The following is a 20,949-nucleotide window of genomic DNA, read 5'->3' on the forward strand; positions in this document are numbered from 1 at the left end:
CAAATGTTAGCTTTAAAAATATATATATTCAAAGTTTTACTCAAATCTTCCACAATTAAAAAAATAGCAAATCTATAAGCTCATAGCGCGGCACTCGTAGATCTTCTATTTTTGGAATAGCCAAAGAAATCTAAAAATGACACTTTCCCGGTGGGTCTTAATGGATTAAGAACCATACATTTTCTGCTATGTGAAGTCACATTTTTATTGTTTCCAATTCGGAATCTAGGAGATATGCCTATTAAGTAAGTCAAATGACTTGAGTTCATCAATGCAAGTATACCTCTGAACCAATCAGACTCTTAGAACACACCTCTGGACCAGACAGAGTGACCTGCTCTGGACTAACCAAAAGCTTCCAAACACAAACCTTTGAACCAATCAAAGCATGGGAACAACAAAGTTTTCTGCTTGGGTTAATCAGAGCCCAGCTGTGAGCCCAGCAGGAAGGCTCTGCTAGCACAGTCACCCTGGGAGATTTGAGAACACAGGTGGTAGTTAGTTAGGAAGGAGCAAGAGAGACAAACCAGTCTGTGCTGACAGGACTTAGAAGAGAGAGAGAGAGTATATAAGTGGTCAGGAACAACGAAAAAGAGAAAGGGGAAAAGGTGAACCGGATAGAGAAAGGATGAATTTTGAGGAGAAGAGGCCAGAAGTGCTGGTCACCACCACCACCACCACAGAGCACATTGAAATGGAGCTGTTCACCTCAAAGCATCCCTACCCTGTTCTCATAGAGGAGACTGTCGTCCTGCAGGAGAAACAGGAGGAGTCCAGCTCTGAAGAACAGGTAAGGCTGGACTGTAGTGTCTAGATTAGAACAAGCTAGATCAGGGGTGGGCAACTTTGATGATGAAGAGGGCCACTATATTTCCACACTCACTCCAGAGGGCCACATTGCACGTACTGTCGGGCCAATCTATGTCACACAAAAGTAGCAAAAATAGCCGATCTACAAGCTCAAAACGCGTCGCAGCGCGACGCGTTTTGAGCTTGTAGATCTGCTATTTTTTAATTGGAATCCAGATTTTTTTTTCTTGCTATTTTTTATTTGGAATCCTGAAAAGTCTAATTTTTAGTTAATTTCAAATGCATTTAGTTATACTTATGTTAACTTTGTGAACTAAATACAAATAAAAAAGACAATAGAAATGTAATACTAGTCATTAAGCTACTAAAATAGACTGAAGTAATTAAAGCGGGTCATGTTTGCATGTTTGGAATTGTAACAGCTGAAATCAATAATATATCAGTATTCCGATATTAACCTGGGGGCCGCATTAAGTGAAGGTGGGGGCCGCATGTGGCCCCCGGGCCGCCAGTTGCCCATGTATGAGCTAGATGTTTCTGGAGGTTTGAAGGAGGCATATGGAGTGTGACCCCCCCCCCCCCCAATATTGCAATGTAGAAATACTCTGTTACAAGTAAAAGTACGGAATTGAAAATTTACTAATTTACTTAAAAGTAAAAGTACTCATTATGCAGTATGTCTCATTTCACAAGTTTTATAGAATGTCAAAAGATCTTTTGAAAATGGCAGATCTACAAGCTCAGAATGCGACGCGTTGTGAGCTTGTAGATCTGCTATTTTCAAATAGCCAAAAATGAAATTGGGCTGAAGTGGCAGTGTTGATTTTGACAGCAGATTTTGATTTAGTTTTAGTCATAGTCTTTTGAATAAAGTTCCATTACATTTTTGTCATATTTTAGTCATCTGAAATGTTTTTGTTTATAATGGCTGATTTTACACTTGGTTGCGTGCTGAAAATGGCCGATCTACAAGCTCACAACGCGTTGTAGTGTGACATGTTGTGAGCTTGTAGATCTGCTATTTTCAGAGTGCAACACCCGAGCGCATAACAAGCATAAAATGGCTTGTCTTCTAGTTCTACTAGATCTCTTCTCTACTCATCCCTCCCTGATATTATAGTCTAGTTTTCATTTGTTGATGAAATTGTCAATATATTTAGTCATAATAGTTTAGTTTTCGTCAGTGAAAAAAGGTAGTCAAACATTTTTCGTCATAGTTTTAGTCGACGAAATCAACACTGCTGAAGTGGTTAATATATGTTATGTAATAATAATAAATCCATCTAAAAAGTAACTAAAGTTTTCTAATGATTGTAGTGGAGTAAAAAGTAAAATATTTGACTCTGAGATGTAGTGGAGTAAAAGTATACACAATTGGAAATACTACGGTAAAGTAAAAGTACCTCAAAATTGTACTTAAGTACAGTACTTAAGTAAATGTACTTAGCTTAACTAGATGTGATTTAAAGTGATGTGTTTTCGAAAAAGAAAATACATTTTTGGGTCTATATACACATTTTATACAATCAAGCGAAAATTTCTGGAGAAATGTATAGCCTACGGGGAGACCCCTGTTACTTAACAACAAACACTCTTCTCAATCTTTTCTTACACACCATTACATTTTTACTGATAGCTTGCTTCCAAAACACTTTGTAGTCTGTTGTTTATGATATTTATTATTAAGTGTTTTCCCTCTCTTCCTCTCCTAAACAGCGAGAGCATCCTTTGGTTCCTGACTCTGTCACAGAGGATCAAGAAGAGCTGCCTGTTCAAACCAAGCCCAGTAGACGGTCTACATTGGGAGTGTTTGAGGAGGGGGTCCCCACTATCCAGGCAATAGAGATAGAAATGGAGGTAAGTGGGGAAAGGTCCTACTGCACAACACTACAGACTTGTACCACCTGGACAATCGATCTAATTTTAGTTGCACCATGATGTCGCTTGCAGTGAATGACTGATTTTGAAGTGATGAATCACGCTTTAATTCAGCTTGAAAATCAGCGTTTCTTTATGAACACGTCTTTACAGCTCTTTAATAAACAGGAAAAACACGTTCAGGTGGGTTGCTTATTTCAGCCAATCAGGAGAAATGTGATAGTGTTCCAGAATCCAATTGTGTCTGCTCATGTCTTACTTCCAATTTCACTTGTTTAATCTGTATCGTGTGTGAGTTCTCTCTCCTCAATGGATACAATTGGTATCCAGACCTGAAAGTGCATTTGCTGCGTAAGAAAGAGTGAATTGTGCTATACCAGTGGTTTTCAACCAGTGGTCCGGGGACCACCAGTGGTCCTTGGGGGGGTTCCAGGGGGTCCCCAGCCAAATTAATAATTAGGAACCAAATTGATCCTTATATGTCTGTAACTCTGAGAGTGTACAAATGGAACCAAATGGACCCTAACGGGTCCATTTGGTTCCATTTGTACTCTCTCAGAGTTAAATGAACACTGATGATGATACTACTGTGTAGATTGGGACCCCCAAGGAATCAAAATGGTTGAGTCCCTGGCATATCTTTTCAAATGGGGGTCCCTGGGCTAATATGTGTCAATTTGGGGGTCCTTGACGCAAAAAAGGTTGAAAACCACTGTGCTATACAGATAATATTGACTTGACTTTTCTGTTTGGTTGTTCATTTGTGTCTTCTTTCATTCCCTTTTCTTCCCTCCAGGTGTTTCCTCCCATCAGGGTGTCTGAGAGCGAGCTGATGGAGATCAACTCAGACCATTCCTCTGTCGTGACCCCAGTAAGAGTTCTCACATTGTTCTTTTTCTTTCTGTGTTTGTCAACAAGCTCCTTGTGAGAGATTCTGTTCATGATGTCTCTCTGCATCAATAGGTCTCTCAAACATTGAAAGTCGTATTACTTCTGTGTTCATCCTATGCAGTATTCAGTAGTGGTTTTGCGTTATCAAGCGCCTTCCTGAAGGAACATTTTGTATTTGTTTTCCAAGACGCTATTGGACATGTTTCACTTTCTGTCTTTTTGTCTATCTGTCAACTTTTTACATGTATATTGTGTGCTCTGCAGCAGCCCTCCATGATCAGAATCAACTAAACAATCTCTAAATATATGTGGATGTATCATATCAATGCATCAAGCTAATACATATTGCTACTGTATAATTGTCTTAATCAGTGTTAATTTGGTCAACAAAAAAAAATGTTTTGTCGACTACCTTTTTACCCTGACGAAAACAAAATAAAAACTAAGCTATGATGACTAAAACTAAATATACTGACAATTTCGTAAAACAAATAAAAACTTGACTAAAACGTTAGAGAGAAGAGATCCAGTAGAACTAAGACAAGTCATTTTATGCTTGGTTGCGCTCTGAAAATAGCAGATCTACAAGCTCACAACATGTCGCAGCTTGTAGATTGGCATTACAACGCCATCAAGGCCAACCAAAATATTTTTTGTCGACAAAATTAACGGTACATTTAGTCAACTAAAATATTATGATATTTAGTCGACTAAAACTAGACAAACTTTTCAGATGACTACAATATGACTAAAACTGAATGACATTTTATTCAAAAGACTATGACTAAACTAAATCGACATTTGCTGTCAAATGAACACATGTCTGAATGGTGGTGTGCTCTTCCAGCCAGGAGGTCCAGTAGCATCTCAGAGCAGAGTTTGTCGTCCCAAGTGGAGGAGACCAGTCCTACAGACTACAGGACTGGCTGTCAAAGACGTCATCTGTTTACCCAGTGAACATTATATGGCACAGATAGACAGGTGGGTGTGTGTGTGTGTGCTGTTCATTGTTGATGTTGACATCATGTCGTTGTCTGTGCAAAAGCGATGATTATAAGCTGGTCTGCAGTGGCTCAGGAAGCAGAGTGGCTGATGGGAATTGGAAGGTTATACCGGTTCGATCCCTGACTCCGCCTGGCTTAATCCATTAAGATCGGGAATGCATTTGTTCGCCGGCTGTGGCTCAGGGGTAGAGTGGCCGGTGTTACGGCCAGATGGGAACCCCCAGAGTTGAACCCTATATTGCCTCCAATGAATCGGTTGGCACTAGCTTGCCACCATTGGTGTGGGAAAAGTGAGGACGCTGGCGTTGACTGTTAGCCGCTGCACCTCCCAATGTCCCCCCCCTGAATGAATTAACTATTGTTAAGCGCTTTGAGAACTTGGAAAAGCGCTATAAACATGCAATTCATTATCTGTGTCATTTTAAGATTTCTTTGGCTATTCAAAAATAACAGATATACAAGCTCATAGAGCGAAGAGCGTCACAAGGGCCGCGCTATGAGCTTGTAGATCTGCAATGTTTTGAAAAATCGTGGAAAATGTGTGCAAATCTTTGAATATATATGTTTTAGAGCGAACATTTTTACCTCTAATCTGTGCTTCTGGGGGTCCCTGGAAAAATATATTTTGAGATGGGGGGTCCACAGCCAAATACATATCATTTTGGGGGTCCTTTACATGGAAAAGTTGGAGCACCACTGATATAGTAATCTCTCAAGAACAGATTCTGCACTGCGTTGGAATCTGTCTTGAAGGTTCGTCAGAACGTGTACACACTGTGTGGGAGTGGGCGTGGCTTCAGATCAGGAAGCAGGCCGCACTTTATCCAATCAAATGTAGTGGGCGGGATTCACGTGTCCGTCATCCTTCCCGACTCGAAATAGCGTCCGCGGAGCAGACAACCACGGAAAGATATTCACATTTGAACTTACTCTGTCATCATAGAAACAAGTGGGCTTATAACCAAAACCATCCATGTTCTCTGGGAGAAGTGGTGTTAGTGTTCCGTGTAGAAATGTTATCTAGTCGGAATGAAAACGCAAGCTCACCACCGGAAGTGGAGCGGTGAAAGCAGACCCCGTTTCCTTGCGCACAGGTCCTTCGTTAGCATTGGGTCAGAGTCACACTGAGGAGGACGAACAGCAGAGGTCGCTGTTTTTCCTTTTCAGTGTGTCTCTGGGTTCCGAGATTGCTGATATAGCAACATGCTGTTAGGATTTAGAAAACATTTGTATTTGGCGGCAGACCCCCATCTCAAAAGGTGTTGTTCCAGGGACCCCCCACAAGCAAAGATTTGAGGTACAAATGTTCACCTTAAAAAATATAAATTCAAAGATTTGCACAAGTTTTCACGATTAAAAAAGAAATAGCAGATCTACAAGCTCATAGCTATGAGCATTGATGATACTGTTTCTAAAATGTTTTGGTTGACATATTCACTGTTGTTTATTAATCATTCTCTTCGTTCAACACACAGTATTCCACGAGATAAGGAGCGGTCAGCCCTGGCTGCCATGGGAATGACTGCTCGCATCACCATTGACTACGGCTGGTCAGCCAGCCAGATGCAGAATAGACTGCTAACACTTTTCCGGAGACAAATCTTGAACCAGCAAGGAAATAAATTCACTTTCACATATCTAAAGGTGTGTATGTGTATGTTTATAGACACACACAATCCTACTATAATTCTAGTAACCTCACGGTGGTGGTGGTGTCTTCGTTGGGGGGACTCTTGATCAAACTGCGCATGCGTCGTTGCCAGGTTTCGCGAGAGAAACAAGCAGCAAGGTCTATGAAAACGAGGCCAAACCAAACGAACCCTACAAGCAACGAGGTCTATGAAAAGAAGGCCAAACGCAGCGCCTTCACACATATACCTTGCCTATTGGAAAACAGCCGATCTACAAGCTCACAACGCGTCCCCACACCCACCTGCACTTTCACAACCAACGCCAAAACACAACACCAATATTGCCACTACAGCGCTTACAATATGCCTACATGGCAACTTAGCCTGCTTCCACACCATAGACCCCGCCCCCATTCTCTGACTGCATTCTGTGGAAACACAGCAGAGCAGACTTTTCTCGCACACACCATGCACATACGCACATGCGCACTTTTAGATCCAGTACTATTTTAAAAGTCTGCGTATGGGGGACTCGCGTATCCGCGCGCCTGGTGTAGCCGCTATCATTGATAATCACTTGGATCTAAACAAACGCGCTGGACGATCTCTCTCTGTGTGTGTGTGTGTGTGCGTGTGTGTGTGCGTGTGTGTGTGTGTGTGTGTGTGTGTGTGCGACGGGACGACGGGAGCATGTACCGTGTTGTGTGTGTGTGTGTGTGTGTGTGTGTGTGTGTTCGCGACGGGAGCATGTACCGTGGACTTTACTATATAACTTGGGGTCCAAGACATAGAAATGCCATTAAATGGGGGTCCATAGCCCTAATGCATGTCAAACTGGGGGTCCTTGAAATTAAAATGCTTGAGATTCACTGCTAGCGCCGTAAAAAAAACGCTCTTATGGGGGTCCTTGGCATATCTTTTCAAATGGGGGTCCGCGGGCTAACAAGTGTCAATTTGGGGGTCCTTGACATAAAACCGTTTGAGAACCACTCCACTACACAGTACAAACTCACTTCCTGTCTGTTCTCAGCGCATAAGCCAAACTGCACACGTTGGGTGCTCATATTCCCCTACGGGTATGGTCTAGTTAATTATAATTTAACAAACACTTTCTGCACTAACTCTTGTTCTACCTCTAAATTGAGACTTTAACTTTTTCAACCCAAAAGTTAATCATGTCTTCGGGGCAGCCCATCATTCTGATAATTCCCGACAAGTTTCGTGAATATCTGCCTTTCCATTCTCAAGATATCTTGCTAACAAACATGCATAAACAGACTGAAGCGATTACAATGCCCTGCCCTGTATTGCGGGCAGGGTCATATGAAATGACTATTGTCCAAGACAGCTGACTTATGCGCTTCAGTGTCTTGAAGACCAGTTCATTCAGACCCAGTCAGAAAGTTCATTCAAATATATGTATATGTATATGTGTCAATGTAAATGGGAGATTGCATTATGTTAACATGCATTTTCTCATAAAGATGTATTTTTAATTTGATTTTACAGTTAATTCTGTCATGCAGTAATTATTTCAAGAATATCATAGACAATCAACTTGATGTCGGTGGACATCAAGTTGATTGTCTATGATATTATTGAAGAGCCTTTGTGAATTCACCCACATTGTTTGCATGATATTGCTGGAGTTGCTACTTGGTGGCAAATTAATCTTAGATAATAGAGGTGTGTGTGTGTGTGTGTGTGTGTGTGTGTGTGTGTGTGTGTGTGTGTGTGTGTGTGTGTGTGTGTGTGTGTGTGTGTGTGTGTGTGTGTGTGTGTGTGTGTGTGTGTGTGTGTGTGTGTGTGGGTCAGTGTGTGCAGGGCTCTAGAGCATGGTTTGTCCCTGACTCCCCTGCTGAAGGCTGGACTGGAGAACACATCCTCAGGCTCACTGGACACGGACCTCTATATATCCTCAGTAACCATGACTACACTGAGGTAAACCACTGTTTTTCCCACTGTTTATTACATTTTTTTCTGAAGCAGTGCTGCAAAAACTATGAAAAAAATGACTATTGAAAATTAGAAATACATTTAATTAGATTTGTTTTTCGGCAAAGAGGTTTGGTGTAGGGGGGGAAAAGAGCAGACCAAGTATACGTTGTCTAAGAATTGAGTGGTTAACTGTCTGAAAATACTCCTTAGCATGAATCCAACACAACGCTACACATTCATAGTGCTGTCAAAAAAGCATTATGGAGCTATCTATGAAAATGTTTAATCTGCAACACAATTTTATACTAGTTGTGGGAGTCCCTGCTTCATCTCTCTCTCAGCCTGAAAAACCTTGAGGACCCCTGCTGTAGTTGCTCCCTGGAGGGAGGTCCCTACAGCTTTCAGTAGGGAGCTTTCCTCTAGCACCACCGTTAGGCCAAACCTAATTACTTCAAAATATAATGTGCAGATTTCTATGAAATTGCTGAGCTCAGAGGAACAGACTACAGTGCTCACTCTTGGTCTTGTTTATTTTACTCATAGCCCAACCTAAAATGTCAATATCATTAAAAAAAGGTTACTTTATAGTAAGAATAATAAAGTTACGTAGATTTGGCAGATGAGAGTCAAGCTTTTTGACCTTTGGTATATTGATCTCTTCGAACAGGGCCCAGACACTTATCAGACAAAATGTGGTTGGGCAGGAAGAATCAAGACAGAAGTGGTCGACCGGTAAGCAAGCACATACATTGCTTCCCTTACCGTTAACAAGACTAGAGGAGCTGCTGCGCCCCCCCCCCCCCATCTGAGTCAAACTAAGCAAAGTTAATGTTGTCTGGTGTGTACGTTTTCCTCATGCCAAAACAGAATATTCAATTTTACCAGGAAATATTAAACCTTTAGAGCAAATATTTATTTTGTAAATGTTTTATGTGCTGTAATAAGATTCATATACTGTATGTTCATGTTGACTTCAAATTACATTTGTTGTTTGTCAGGATGATGTCAGATTTTATATGCTAGCAGTCAGGTAGTTGCTTAAACCTAATTTTAGTATCCTAATGCATGTAGGGAATATAGTATAATGTAGACCTACCTATGAACCTAAAATAAGTAAGACAAATAAAAAAATGAATATTCTACACTGAGTGTACTAATTTACTTTGTAACTCTGTCATGAATTGTCATAGAAACATCAATGAGCCTTGGTTTGTTGTGCTGTACCAAACAATATATGTGTAAATATGATATACTGTAGCATGTATAGTCTGGGAATTACCTCACAAAATGTGTTCCAAATGAAATAAAATGAAACATTGATGACATAATGAAGTCTCCCGTCCAAAACCCTTGTGAGAAGAATGTTGACAAATGCAATGTTACTGCAAAGAAAGGTCGCTTGAGGAAAACTGCTTGTCTATAATGTGAATATATTTGATACATTTATTATGGAAACTAAGATATTGAATCAGGCTGAATTGAATATAGAAAACCTTTTTAATTAAATATTTACATCCATTTTACTTTCTTTTTGGCCAAGTCCTTACTGCAGAATGGAAAATAAAAGTGTTGGCTTCTGGCTTTGGCAAAATAAACTTGTCTTTGTGACCATAAATTGAGTGTAAATGAAATGATTTAGATCGTGATAATAAAGCATGATTACATGTTTTTGTTGTCCCTGTTGCATCTAGTGCAACACATCCTGGAGGAAGCTTGATAGCTCTTTTCCAGCTTTCTCAGATGCAACCTGAACCGCTTGCAATATTTATCAGTTCTTCAGGAATGCTATCAAGGTCAAATGGGCTTATGTACAGTATGTACTTTGTCTCTGTCATCTCTGGATCTCCATGCTGTGCAGACAAAGACAAAGGTCTTTCATGGCATTTATGCTTTTTAATCACAACACTGCCGTCTCCTCCTCAGGCCTGTTTTTAGTTTTTTAGATCTAAAGCCCCTCCCAATTGTCGTTTGGCATGTTCAATGAAGGGTTCATCTGAAGCTCACACCCCAAATTGAGTATGATGTCGTAGATCTGTGACGTCACAGTCTTGCCCAAATATGTAGTTCCATCCGGCCTGGCAGATATATGTGGTCCACTGATCATACCTTTTCTACTTAATGCATAACTATCCTGGTAATAACTTATCTATGGAAGATCCGTTTTATGTCGCCAAAGGGGAGGTCCAGAAGGCCCTGAGCTCTGCGCAGGGCCTTCGTCAGCGACTGAGCAAGCTTCTCAGTGACCCGGGTGGAGCTTCCGAAGAGGAGGTGGAGCGCACAACCAAGGAACTGAGAAACAGCCTGTGCTCCATAGAGCAGGACCTGGAGGATCTGGAGGGAACCATCGGTATTGTTGAGTCAAAGCCAAAGTTCAATCTCGATGCAGTAGAGCTATCGAAGCGCAAAGCCTTCATTACCGCCACTAGAAACACCGTTATGGAAATGGAAGAGCACATGTCGAGTCCTGTGGTGCCCGTGACGGACGAGAACAGACGGCATCTGTTGGGTGATGCCGGCTCTGAGTGGCCGCTCTATCAACCCGCTTCTGATATATACATCCATTTGAACCGACAGCTACAGACGGCTAACTCCCACTTCACAGAGGAACGGCAGATGCAACAAATGATGCCAGTGCAGCAGAATGAGCAGTTGGAGGAGTTGTCTGTGAATATTGGATCTCTGAAGAACATGTCTGAACAAACTGGCATGGAGCTGGAAGAACACGCCGTGATGTTGGATGGCTTTACGCATGAAATGGACGACACCCAGTCTAAACTGGACAACATTATGAAGAAAATGGCTAAGGTTTCTCATTTGACCAATAACCGTTGGCTGTGGGCCACCCTTGGGTCCCTGCTGGCCACTCCCTTTGTCTTGACGCTCCTCTTCTTCCTCCTTTTCTGATGCATTGACCCTTCTCACCTACATACCCGACCTACAGACCTTCCACCTACAACCAACCAACAGACCCAGCCTATGACCCACCCACAGACTGTCCATCTACAGACCCTCCACCTGTTGTACACCTTACAGACCCTGGGTGGAATGTTCCCAAGGCCAATGAAGAGGTCAGTTTATTAGCTCTACAACAATTTTTTTTAATATCATTTTAGTTTTTATGGCGTTGCTCTGTAAGAGGCACATCTGTCTGTATGTGGCTTATCTCGCAAACCACTGCACAGATCAGTGCTGGGTTTCCTGTGCCAGTAGGCCAAGGAAGTACCTCCACGCATTTTTATTTATATATCTTTTATATTTTTGAAATATCTTGCATTTTACACTTCATACTCATGTTCATGTTGCCAGTCGTCATAGTCTGGCCACATGAAGTCTGAGATCCCCAATGGCGCGTGTGTGTGTGTGTGTGTGTGTGTGAGAAACCTCTTCTATATTTCAACATTTTATATTTTTTCGTAGATTACTTACTTACTTCGTCATATAATACAACAGTGTCACACAAAAGTAGCAACATTTACCGCTTGTAGAACAGCTATTTGCTATTTTTGAATCCTGAAAAGTAACAGTTGTGGGTTTCCACCCGACAAGTTAGTTTGTTTAGATATTTATGTTAAATTAAATCCATACTGTTTCTCCATATTTTTGTCTAATCAGTGATGTATATCTAGGAGGTTGCTCTCATAGTGCTTTTGGCTGTAAGGTCAAATTCTTTCCTTTTTTGGTTGTTATTACTGTAGCCAAGTCTGAACTTTTGACATGCTTCAACAGCACACAGCACATCAACAGTGGTGTAAAGTAACTAAGTACATGTACTCGAGTACTGTACTTAAGTACAACATGTACTCGAGTACTGTACTTAAGTACACATTTGAGGATTTAAAAAATATATATTTTCAATTTTCTCTGAGATGTACTTTTATTTCTACTCCACTACATCTCAGAGGCAAATATTGTACTTATTACTCCACTATAATTATTTGACAACAGTTACTAGTTACCAGTAGATTTTTGTATGCATTTCATGCATTAACCACTTATACCCTATATACTTCGGCCATTTGAAAATAGCCGTTCTACAAGCTCACAGCTCGTCGCTTTGCAACATGTTGTGAGCTTGTAGATCTGCTATTTTCAAAAGATTTCAGACATCAGTATTTTTTCCACCGCTACACATCAACATAGAGGACTGAGTTCTGTCTGTCCTTAACGTCGACCTTTTCCTCACCCCTCTCTCTTCAGCTCACCCTCAGCCTCAGGGCCATTCTGATGCAGATCAGACAAGAGGACATGGACTGTGAGGCTAAGGCTTTGGTCCATGTGAGGAGGAGAGATTCTCCACGGCGTTCTGAACAGTGGCGTGCACAGACATTTTGAGGGGCAGGTGCTCAAGTAAATATACTTTTTTTTGTTGACTTGGTCTGCTCTTTTTTCCCTCTACACCTATACCTCTTTGCCAAAAGCAAAGAGGTATAGTGCTGTGAGACCCTATCCTGCTTTAGACGGCCTCTGGCACCTGTACAACATTTGCATTCTTTTGTCATTGTGCTAAGTTGATAAGTAAATTAGCTTGTCTGTTTTTGGGGGTGGCAGGAAGGACAGAAGGTCTTTTTGATGCTGTGGGAAGCGTTTGTTTCACTTGTATATAACCTGTAACAAATCAGTGTGTGCTTCGAGTTAAAAAACGTAATCAAAAACTTTCCAATGTGATTCGGTGCTGCCGAATTGTAATTCTGCACTCTGCACTCTGGTTGGTTAGGAGTTAACAAGGTCCTAAGACCATCGTTCCTGCACCGTTCGCCCAGACTTTTTTCTTTTGAAACAAAAAAAAGGCTGGTATTCCGAGACTAGTAGGCGAGTGATGCTCCTGTGATCGGTGGGCTTTGAAAAGAAGACACCGGGAAGAAGCAGGGGACTGAGATGTCCAGGGGAGCCTGGGTAGAGACCTCAAGGGGAAAGGGGTCTAGCCTGGGACTGCGCCCTGAAGAGGGAGGTCCAAAGGACTCGAGTGCTGTTGACTGTGTTTTTTTTGTACATGTAAGAACTTTTCCTTGTGCATTTCCTTTGGTCTTGTTTTGTGATTTTGTTGACTATGCGTATCGTAGGCCAAATTGGTAGTCGTGCTTCATCCGAGGTGGGCTGAGAGGGAATTTTCCTGAAATATTGAAGTTGACATGTTTGTGATATTGGGTTTTTCCCCTGCTCCTACGATGTGTAGCTTCTTTTGTCATTGTGCTTTTGTCAAGTTGATAAGTAAATTAACTCGTCTGTGTTTGGGGGTAGCAGGAAGGACAGGAAGTCCTTTTGATTCTGTGGGAAGCGTTTGAAGTCACTTTTATTATAACCTGTAACAAATAGTGTACAAATAGAAACAATTCGGTTCCATTTGTGTACACAGAGTTACAGACATGTAAAAGGTTCATTTGGAACTCCTATATAGGGTTCCAAATGCTATTGACTGTGTTTGTGTGTGTGTGTTTTGAACAGAAGGAATATTTTCAACTGATTGTTATGCTATATATATATATTTTTTTTTTCTTCTGGGGACCCCTGCCAGACCACTGGGTCAGCAAAGTATAGGGTTTTAGTGATTAAAATTGTAATCTTCAACTCGATTGAAACAAGTTACAAGTATATTATATTTGTTTTTGTTGAATGATGTTTTTTTTAAAATGTGTTTTTGTGCAACTTTTAGGAGGTTAAGACACTCCCCAAGGCTCTGGATAGGATCTCTAGCCTCACAGCCCGCAAATATAAAATGGATGCAGAAAGAACACCCGTCAGAAACAAGATGAATGCATCCATTAACGGGAGTTTCCTGCAAGCAACGCCTCGCAAATCTCGGCCTGTGCCAAAGTAAGTTTGTGGCTGTTGGGGATCCAGAACCGGATCCAACAATTTGGAACCGTTTCCGGAACCAGTTTTATCACACTGTCAGAGCCTCAAACTTTATAATTTCAATCATAACTCTGAGTTGTTGTTTCCAGAAGAACCTGGGATGATGGGACGGGTCATTGGAATATGCTGCCGTCATACAGTATGCCTTTAGCGCAATTCTAATTTCTGTTCAGAAAGCACTTTTAATTGGAAAAAGCTATAGTAGGTCTGAAGTCATGATTTGTGTTGATATGTTGACATACAGTACAGTATACATTTTAATCCATGTTTCTATTGAATCTTGTTCTTTAATCATGTTTAATCTTTGACCATTAATACTTCATTTCAACATAGTTTGCAAATGTACATGTATTTAACTTAAAGCAGTAGAATTCTCTTCTAAAACAAGCAACTAAGAGTATACCTAGCGCTAAGGTAAAAGTGCAATATATCAGCTACCTACTGTACTTTCATAAACAGATGAGACAAAATAGGAAAATCAAATGAGCAAGAGCTAAAACAAATAAGTGTATCGAATAAACAAGATCCAATAAGAGCTTGTACAACTAACCATTGCCATAACAAGTAGGTCAGGCAAAGAGGAAGGGTAGTGTTTCCTGAAGAGGTGGGTTTTCAGCCTGCGGCGAAAGATGGGCAGTGACTCTGCTGTCCTGACATCAGTGGGGAGTTAATTCCACCACTGTGGGGCCAAAACTGAAAAAAGCAGTGACCGTGTAGATCCGCCAGAAGGCATGCTTCTGTATACCTTTCTTGTATGTGCACCACAGGAAAGCTGAATACATGGGAGTGCATAATGCTTTAAAAAGTGCACACTTTTTTTTCTCTAATGTTTATCCCACGATTTTTGTGACCCATTTTTTCGCCCAGTGCCAATTGCCTAAGCTGTAATCCTATAGGCGCTACTCTTCCTCTGCCAGCCTGGGGAGAGCCCCGCACTGAGCTCATGCTTCCTTCAATGCATGAGGAGTGAGCAGGCCGCTGCTTATCACCTGACGGGGGAGTTTCCCCGGTAGGACGTAACGCGTGGAAGGAGTTTCCCCAGTAGGACGTAACGCGTGGAAGGAACACATTATTCCAACCAGTTCCTTTTCCCTCCATCAGGTGTCCCGGCTGACTAGGAAGAAGCAGTTTAGAGATCAGGATTACTGCATGTTTTTTGTGAGGGTACCTATACCCTAGGGGGACACGGGGAGAACATGCAAACTCCACACAGAAAGGCCCTTTCACCAACACATACTGAACCTGCGAAGCAGCATATTAGCCTGGGTATAAAGTTTGCGGCACTGTCTAGAGATATCTCTATCATCATGGAGATTATCAGTGAAAATGTGGCCAAGGTACTTGATTTCCTGGCACACAGAGAGACGACATAAGTGAAAGAATGGGAAGGCCAATTTATTGTCCTCATGGCTTCTCACTATCATGACACTACTTTTTTTTTTAAATTAAATTATGTCCTGATCATTGCCATAATTTGAGCACACTTTCAATGAGCAACCCTCCACTGTATGGACTCAGGACGACCAGGTCATCAGCGTACATAAGGTGATTGATGATAGAGTTACCTATAAGACGGCCCGTATTGCACTTATTTAATTCACTAGATAGATAATCCAAGGAAACGTTGAATAAAACAGGAGACATATACTGTACGTTTCTCTTGATTTGAAACCTCTATGTGTTAACCCTCTGAATGCGTCTCACTTTCACGGTGTGAGCTGTTCCATTCAGCTGGAGCCGCGCACTGATTAACTGAAAGGAGAGAAAACAGAAGAAAACCTTCCATTATGACATTACTTTTGAGTGTACAATAAGCAATAGTGGCAGAAGTATCAGGTGCACAGTATTAGGGTAACTATGGATTCCACTAAATGTGCGTATCCGGGGTATGAGTAACGCCCTTGTAAATACTCAAGTTGTGGTTCAGCGAGAGCTCTGCTGCTCCGAGCGGCCCAAGGTCAACAGCTATGTGGCCAGTAGGAGAGCAGGAAGGGAGAAGTAGGCTACTCCTGGTACTTTGGTGCTCGTCTATATGGCAGCTTGTTTGTAAATAATCTAAGGTAAGAAATAGGCCATGCAGTGCTAGCCTGGAAACCAGACAAATCTGCCAGCGCTAAAAAAGAGATCTGCCCTGCAGTGATATTAGTCTGGCCATGCCAGGTGAATGCAGTGCTTAATTAATGTCACATAACTCTACAACTGCTAAAACGTTATCAATATTCAATACTTAATAATAGGGACCGACTCCTTTGTGGGTATTTTTTGTTTGTTACTGTACATAGCCTACATGAAATGTATCTGCATTTAACCCATCCTAGCTATTTAGGAGCAGTTGGCGCTACGGAGGCAGCTCCAGGGGAGCAGTTAGGGCATTGGTTCTCAAAGTGGGGTCCGGGGACCCCCAGGGGTACTTGAGGGGGTTCCAGGGGGTCCCCAGCTAAATGATGGATAGGAACCAAATGGACCCTTATGGGTCTGTAACTCTGAGCGTGTACAAATGGAACCAAATGGACCCTAACAGGTCCATTTGGTTCCATTTGTACACTCTCAGAGTTAAATTAACATTGATTTTACAATATGAATTGGGGTCCCAGCGATATAAGTGCCATTACTTGGGGGTCCGTAGCCTAATGCATGTCAAACTGGGGGTCCTTGAAATCAAAATGGTTGAGAATCACTGCTAGAGCCGTAAAAATCGTCTCTTATGGGGGTCCCTGGCTTATATTTTCAAATGGGGGTCCGTGGGCTAATAAGTGTCAATTTGGGCGTCCCTGGCATGAAAAAGTTTGAGAACCACTGAGTTAGGGGATAAGTGTCGTGCTCAGGATCATTTCAACACATAGACCACGGCCGGGGCACGAACCGGGGACCTTCTGTTTCCCAGATGGCATCTCTACCGAATCAGCTATGGCCGCCCCCCTACAGCTATGGCTGCCCCCTACAGCTATGGTCTCATCTCAAGTGGTGTTTACTTGTATATGTCATGTTGTAGCTCTTGTGTGCTAGTGTGCATGCGGCATAAGACTGCTTCTAACGTATATTGGAATGGTCAAAGGAAATTTAGACTTTGTTTACATTTTTGATCAAAGGATACATACAGTACACTTATAAATGTTTTACCTCTTCAATCAGTGAAGTGATGGTTTCATTACTGAGTTCACCGTAGGAAGTCATCTTGATCTGCAGGTGTGCCAAGGCTGTGGGGCAATGAAAAGAGAAATACTCACTAAAAGCGGGACTCACTATTATACATTAAATATAACATTGTTTCCTTTATACTTATACAGCACATTCTGAACCCCTTTGCCTATTTAGTATTTGATGAATTGCCCCAAAGACAAAAACATTCACCAAACAATACAAACAGGAAGAGTTCTGTTTTCTTGAGCCCACCACGTAGTGTCTGTTTTCTTTAAATTTACTTAACTAATTTCTCTATAATCACCTTGTAAAGTTAAAGTGTTGTCAAATGTATTGTAAATCCCCTATAGTGTTTTTGCATTTGGAATTTCATGCCGCAGTGTGTGCTATGCTAATCCAAACTATTAAAATACATATTCCTACTTAATATGTGACTCACATACCTCCATTAATCATTATTGTAGTTGGTATTGGAGTCGTAGTGGATGGATCAGTTGTTGAAGTTGGGGCTGGAGGAGTGGTTGTGGTTAGAATAGCCATGGTTGTAGGAGTGGCTGAAGTAGTCATGGTTGTAGTTGTAGGAGTAGTTGAGGTAGGAGGAGTAGTTGTGCTTGGAGGAGGAGTTGTTCTTGTGGTCATAGGTGGTGGTGTTGATGTGGTAACAGCAGCTGTGGACTCTGGGGATAGATGTGTAATTTGGCATGAGATAACACAGTATTTAAAATGTATATTTATATATGGAGCTTCAGGTCAACCCAGCTTCTTTTCTTTTTTTACTGGACAGGCCACAACAGGTTGTTAACAGGTTGTAAATAGTTTAGAATTCAGTATGTTTCTTTTAGACACAGGGCTCCCATGTTTATGTTTTATTCCCGCTTCTCTTCTCTGTTTACGTCAACATCTCCTGCAGCAGTGAAGGAATGACTAATAAATGTTCCATTTACTAGTGTTAGGTAGAGATGCCATCAACAAGATGTAAATCCCATGTAAATGTTACATAACTGGCTGCAGTCGCATTTATCAGTGCTCTTGTTAGGTTGTCCAGTTCTGAAATCTCAATGATCAGTGCTGTAGTTCAATTTCTCGGTGATTCTGTTGCAGTGACCAGTGCTGTAGTTGCATTTACTGGTGATATTGTTATGTTTACTGGGGCTGTGGTTGCATTGACTGGTGATGGTGTTGCATTGACTGGTTTTGTAGTTGCATTGGGTGCTGCAGTTGTATTTAATGGTGATGTTGTTACATTTACAGGTGCTGTAGTTGCATTTATGGGTGTTGATGTATTTTTTTGCATTGACTGGTGACGTAGTTGCATTGACTGGTGTTGCTGGAGTTGTGAATGGAATTGTATAATGCTGACGATACTATTGTCAGTATTTGTCAATAATACTAGTAATTATCAATTCAGCAAGTAATTTCTGGAAGGCTGCAGTTTTATTCATTTGAATTACACTTTCAATTATTTTAGATGAAATAGTACCTGCTGGTGTATTCGTGATGATTGTTGTTAAAGGTGCTGCTGTAGTGGGTGCTTGTGTTGGCGGCAGAACCACTGTAAAAATACAACTTTCATATCATATACTTGTGCAGGCAATAATAATAATAACAAGAAAAATAAACATGTAATTAAAAAGGCACATTGTGAGCTTTTATCGGTTGAGTCAACCAGTGGCGTGCACAGACATTTTGAGGGGCAGGTGCTCAAGTAAATTATGCTTTTTTTTTTTGTTGACTTGGTCTGCTCTTTTTTCCCTCTACACCTATACCTCTTTGCCAAAAATAGCCGATCTACGAGCCACTACGCCACAACAACGCCTCGCAGCGCTTGTAGATCTGCTATTTTTGGCTAAAGTTCTCCTCAGAAAAGGGATGGTAGGTTTCGAGTGGTTATGGTAAAAAGAAAAATCATATCACATAAAGATTTGGCGGACCCCCTGTAGTAACTCTGAGGACCCCCGTTGAAGACCCTTGCTGTAAACTGAGAAAGAAAAAAAACGTATTTTTTTTCTTTTTTTCAAAAGGGCACTTCTGGTCAAGGGGGCAAAGGGCAGGTGCTCTAGCACCACCTAGAGTCTATCTGTGCACGTCCCTGACAGTAAACAATTTTTACCAGCGGCAACAATAGATGATGTGTTCACAGTCAGGGAGAAATTAGTGCTGGATGCAGCCTCCACGAGAGTATCAGTCACAGAAGTGGCATCTGGTGCTGTGGCATTTGCCTCTTGGTTGAATATTAATTCAGCCTGCACCTGTACTGATCCTGAGCTGTAAAATTGATGTTGAAAAGAATGTATTTATTTTCATAATTATTATTATAAGTATTATTATTGTTATAATTATTAATTATATTGCATCAAAGTTTTTGTTATGTATGACTACATTACAGGTGCAAATCAATTATATGTTAGTCAATTAATAAAAAAACATAGATACTTAATATAGTGAACACCATTGGTGCATACCTGAAGCCGGTTACAACGGTGCGATTGAAATTAGAAAACTTTGCCTTATAGACGATGTCCATCTGTAAACAGAAATTCAGTCACTGAAATAATTACAGGAATAATTCCAGAGGAACTGTTAAAGAATGATTATTATTCCACCAAGTTCATTTCATGGTTCATGTATTAATAGATTTACATTCAATTAATGACTAAGAATGTTCTTCTCATGTTGAGGAAGTTGTTTGTTAACATCTATAAAACTTCGATCATTTTAGGTTGTTTTGTTATTTCGTAATTGTACACTAAAAGCAAAACATTTCCATACAGTATGTTTCTTTTTAAACATCATTATTATACATTTGCCAGAGATAAATAATCTACTAAAATGCATAATAGGAGGAATCACTGAAGATATGGACATTTTTTTTGACAGGCTTTGCATCCTCATAATGGACTTACCACTGAAGCTACTTGGATTGCTAAGTTCTGGAATGCGGGTGAGGATGTGTTTGCAAGTTCAGCTTCGAATGTTTGCTGTATTTTGAATTCCAACACAACCTTTGGCTTTGCTGGTGGAGCAGGTGTTGTAGCTGCACGTGATACATAATGGGTAAAAACAGTTAGTTGCAGTTATATTGAATGAGTATAGCTGAACTGAGTAGTGATGTATTCAAAGGGATTAGTGGTAAGGTTCTTTTGACTAAATGGTTCAGTTGTTTCACCTGGGGTAGTAGCTGCAGTGGTGCTGCTTTTGGTCGTAGGTGGAAGAGTGGTGCTGCCTGTGGTCGTGGGTGGAAGAGTAGTGCTGCCTGTGGTCGTGGGTTGAAGGGTAGTGCTGCCTGTGGTCGTAGGTTGAAGAGTGGTGCTGCCTGTGGTCGTAAGTGGAAGGGTAGTGCTGCCTGTGGTCGTAGGTGGAAGAGTAGTGCTGCCTGTGGTCGTGGGTTGAAGAGTAGTGCTGCCTGTGGTCGTGGGTGGAAGAGTAGTGCTGCCTGTGGTCGTGGGTGGAAGGGTGGTGCTACCTGTGGTCGTGGGTGGAAGAGTAGTGCTGCCTGTAGTCGTAAGTGGAAGGGTGGTGCTGCCTGTGGTCGTAAGTGGAAGAGTAGTGCTGCCTGTGGTCGTAAGTGGAAGAGTAGTGCTGCCTGTAGTCGTAAGTGGAAGAGTGGTGCTGCCTGTGGTCGTAAGTGGAAGAGTAGTGCTGCCTGTGGTCGTGGGTGGAAGAGTAGTGCTGCCTGTGGTCATGGGTGGAAGAGTAGTGCTGCCTGTGGTCGTAAGTGGAAGAGTAGTGCTGCCTGTGGTCGTGGGTGGAAGAGTAGTGCTGCCTGTGGTCATGGGTTGAAGAGTAGTGCTGCCTGTGGTCGT

At 41.5% G+C, this 20,949-nt stretch overlaps 2 protein-coding genes across 2 annotated transcripts; one reads left to right on the forward strand and one right to left on the reverse strand.

The window, feature by feature from the left end:
- Window positions 1-10,300: 10,300 nt before the first annotated feature.
- LOC311051550 (syntaxin-6-like) lies at window positions 10,301-15,119 on the forward strand (the record flags this gene model as incomplete). The annotated part of the gene is made up of 5 exons (XM_084066129.1): window positions 10,301-10,986; window positions 11,094-11,220; window positions 12,350-12,427; window positions 13,803-13,963; window positions 15,107-15,119. 5 exons carry the CDS (start codon window positions 10,301-10,303, stop codon window positions 15,117-15,119), a joined length of 1,065 nt encoding a protein of 354 aa, XP_083922255.1.
- Window positions 14,116-20,679, reverse strand: LOC311051241 (uncharacterized protein). Its single transcript, XM_084065723.1, has 8 exons — window positions 20,313-20,679; window positions 20,050-20,180; window positions 19,609-19,670; window positions 19,257-19,411; window positions 18,627-18,698; window positions 17,590-17,823; window positions 17,126-17,202; window positions 14,116-15,757 (listed from the first exon to the last, which is right to left on the reverse strand). Exons 3-8 carry the CDS (start codon window positions 19,668-19,670, stop codon window positions 15,680-15,682), a joined length of 678 nt encoding a protein of 225 aa, XP_083921849.1. The 5' UTR covers window positions 20,050-20,180; window positions 20,313-20,679; the 3' UTR covers window positions 14,116-15,679.
- Window positions 20,680-20,949: the final 270 nt, after the last annotated feature.

Source organism: Gymnoscopelus microlampas, assembly GCF_963454915.1.
Source record: "Gymnoscopelus microlampas genome assembly, chromosome: 9".
Taxonomy (NCBI): domain Eukaryota; kingdom Metazoa; phylum Chordata; class Actinopteri; order Myctophiformes; family Myctophidae; genus Gymnoscopelus; species Gymnoscopelus microlampas.

Coding starts and splice junctions, on each gene's coding strand:
- LOC311051241 (XM_084065723.1), bottom strand. CDS start 19,670: ATGGACATCGTCTATAAGGCAAAGTTTTCTAATTTCAATCGCACCGTT. Junction 17,203..17,589: donor TACAATAATGATTAATGGAG/GTATGTGAGTCA, acceptor ATTGCCCCACAG/CCTTGGCACACCTGCAGATC. Junction 15,758..17,125: donor TCACTTCACTGATTGAAGAG/GTAAAACATTTA, acceptor CTCTCCTTTCAG/TTAATCAGTGCGCGGCTCCA.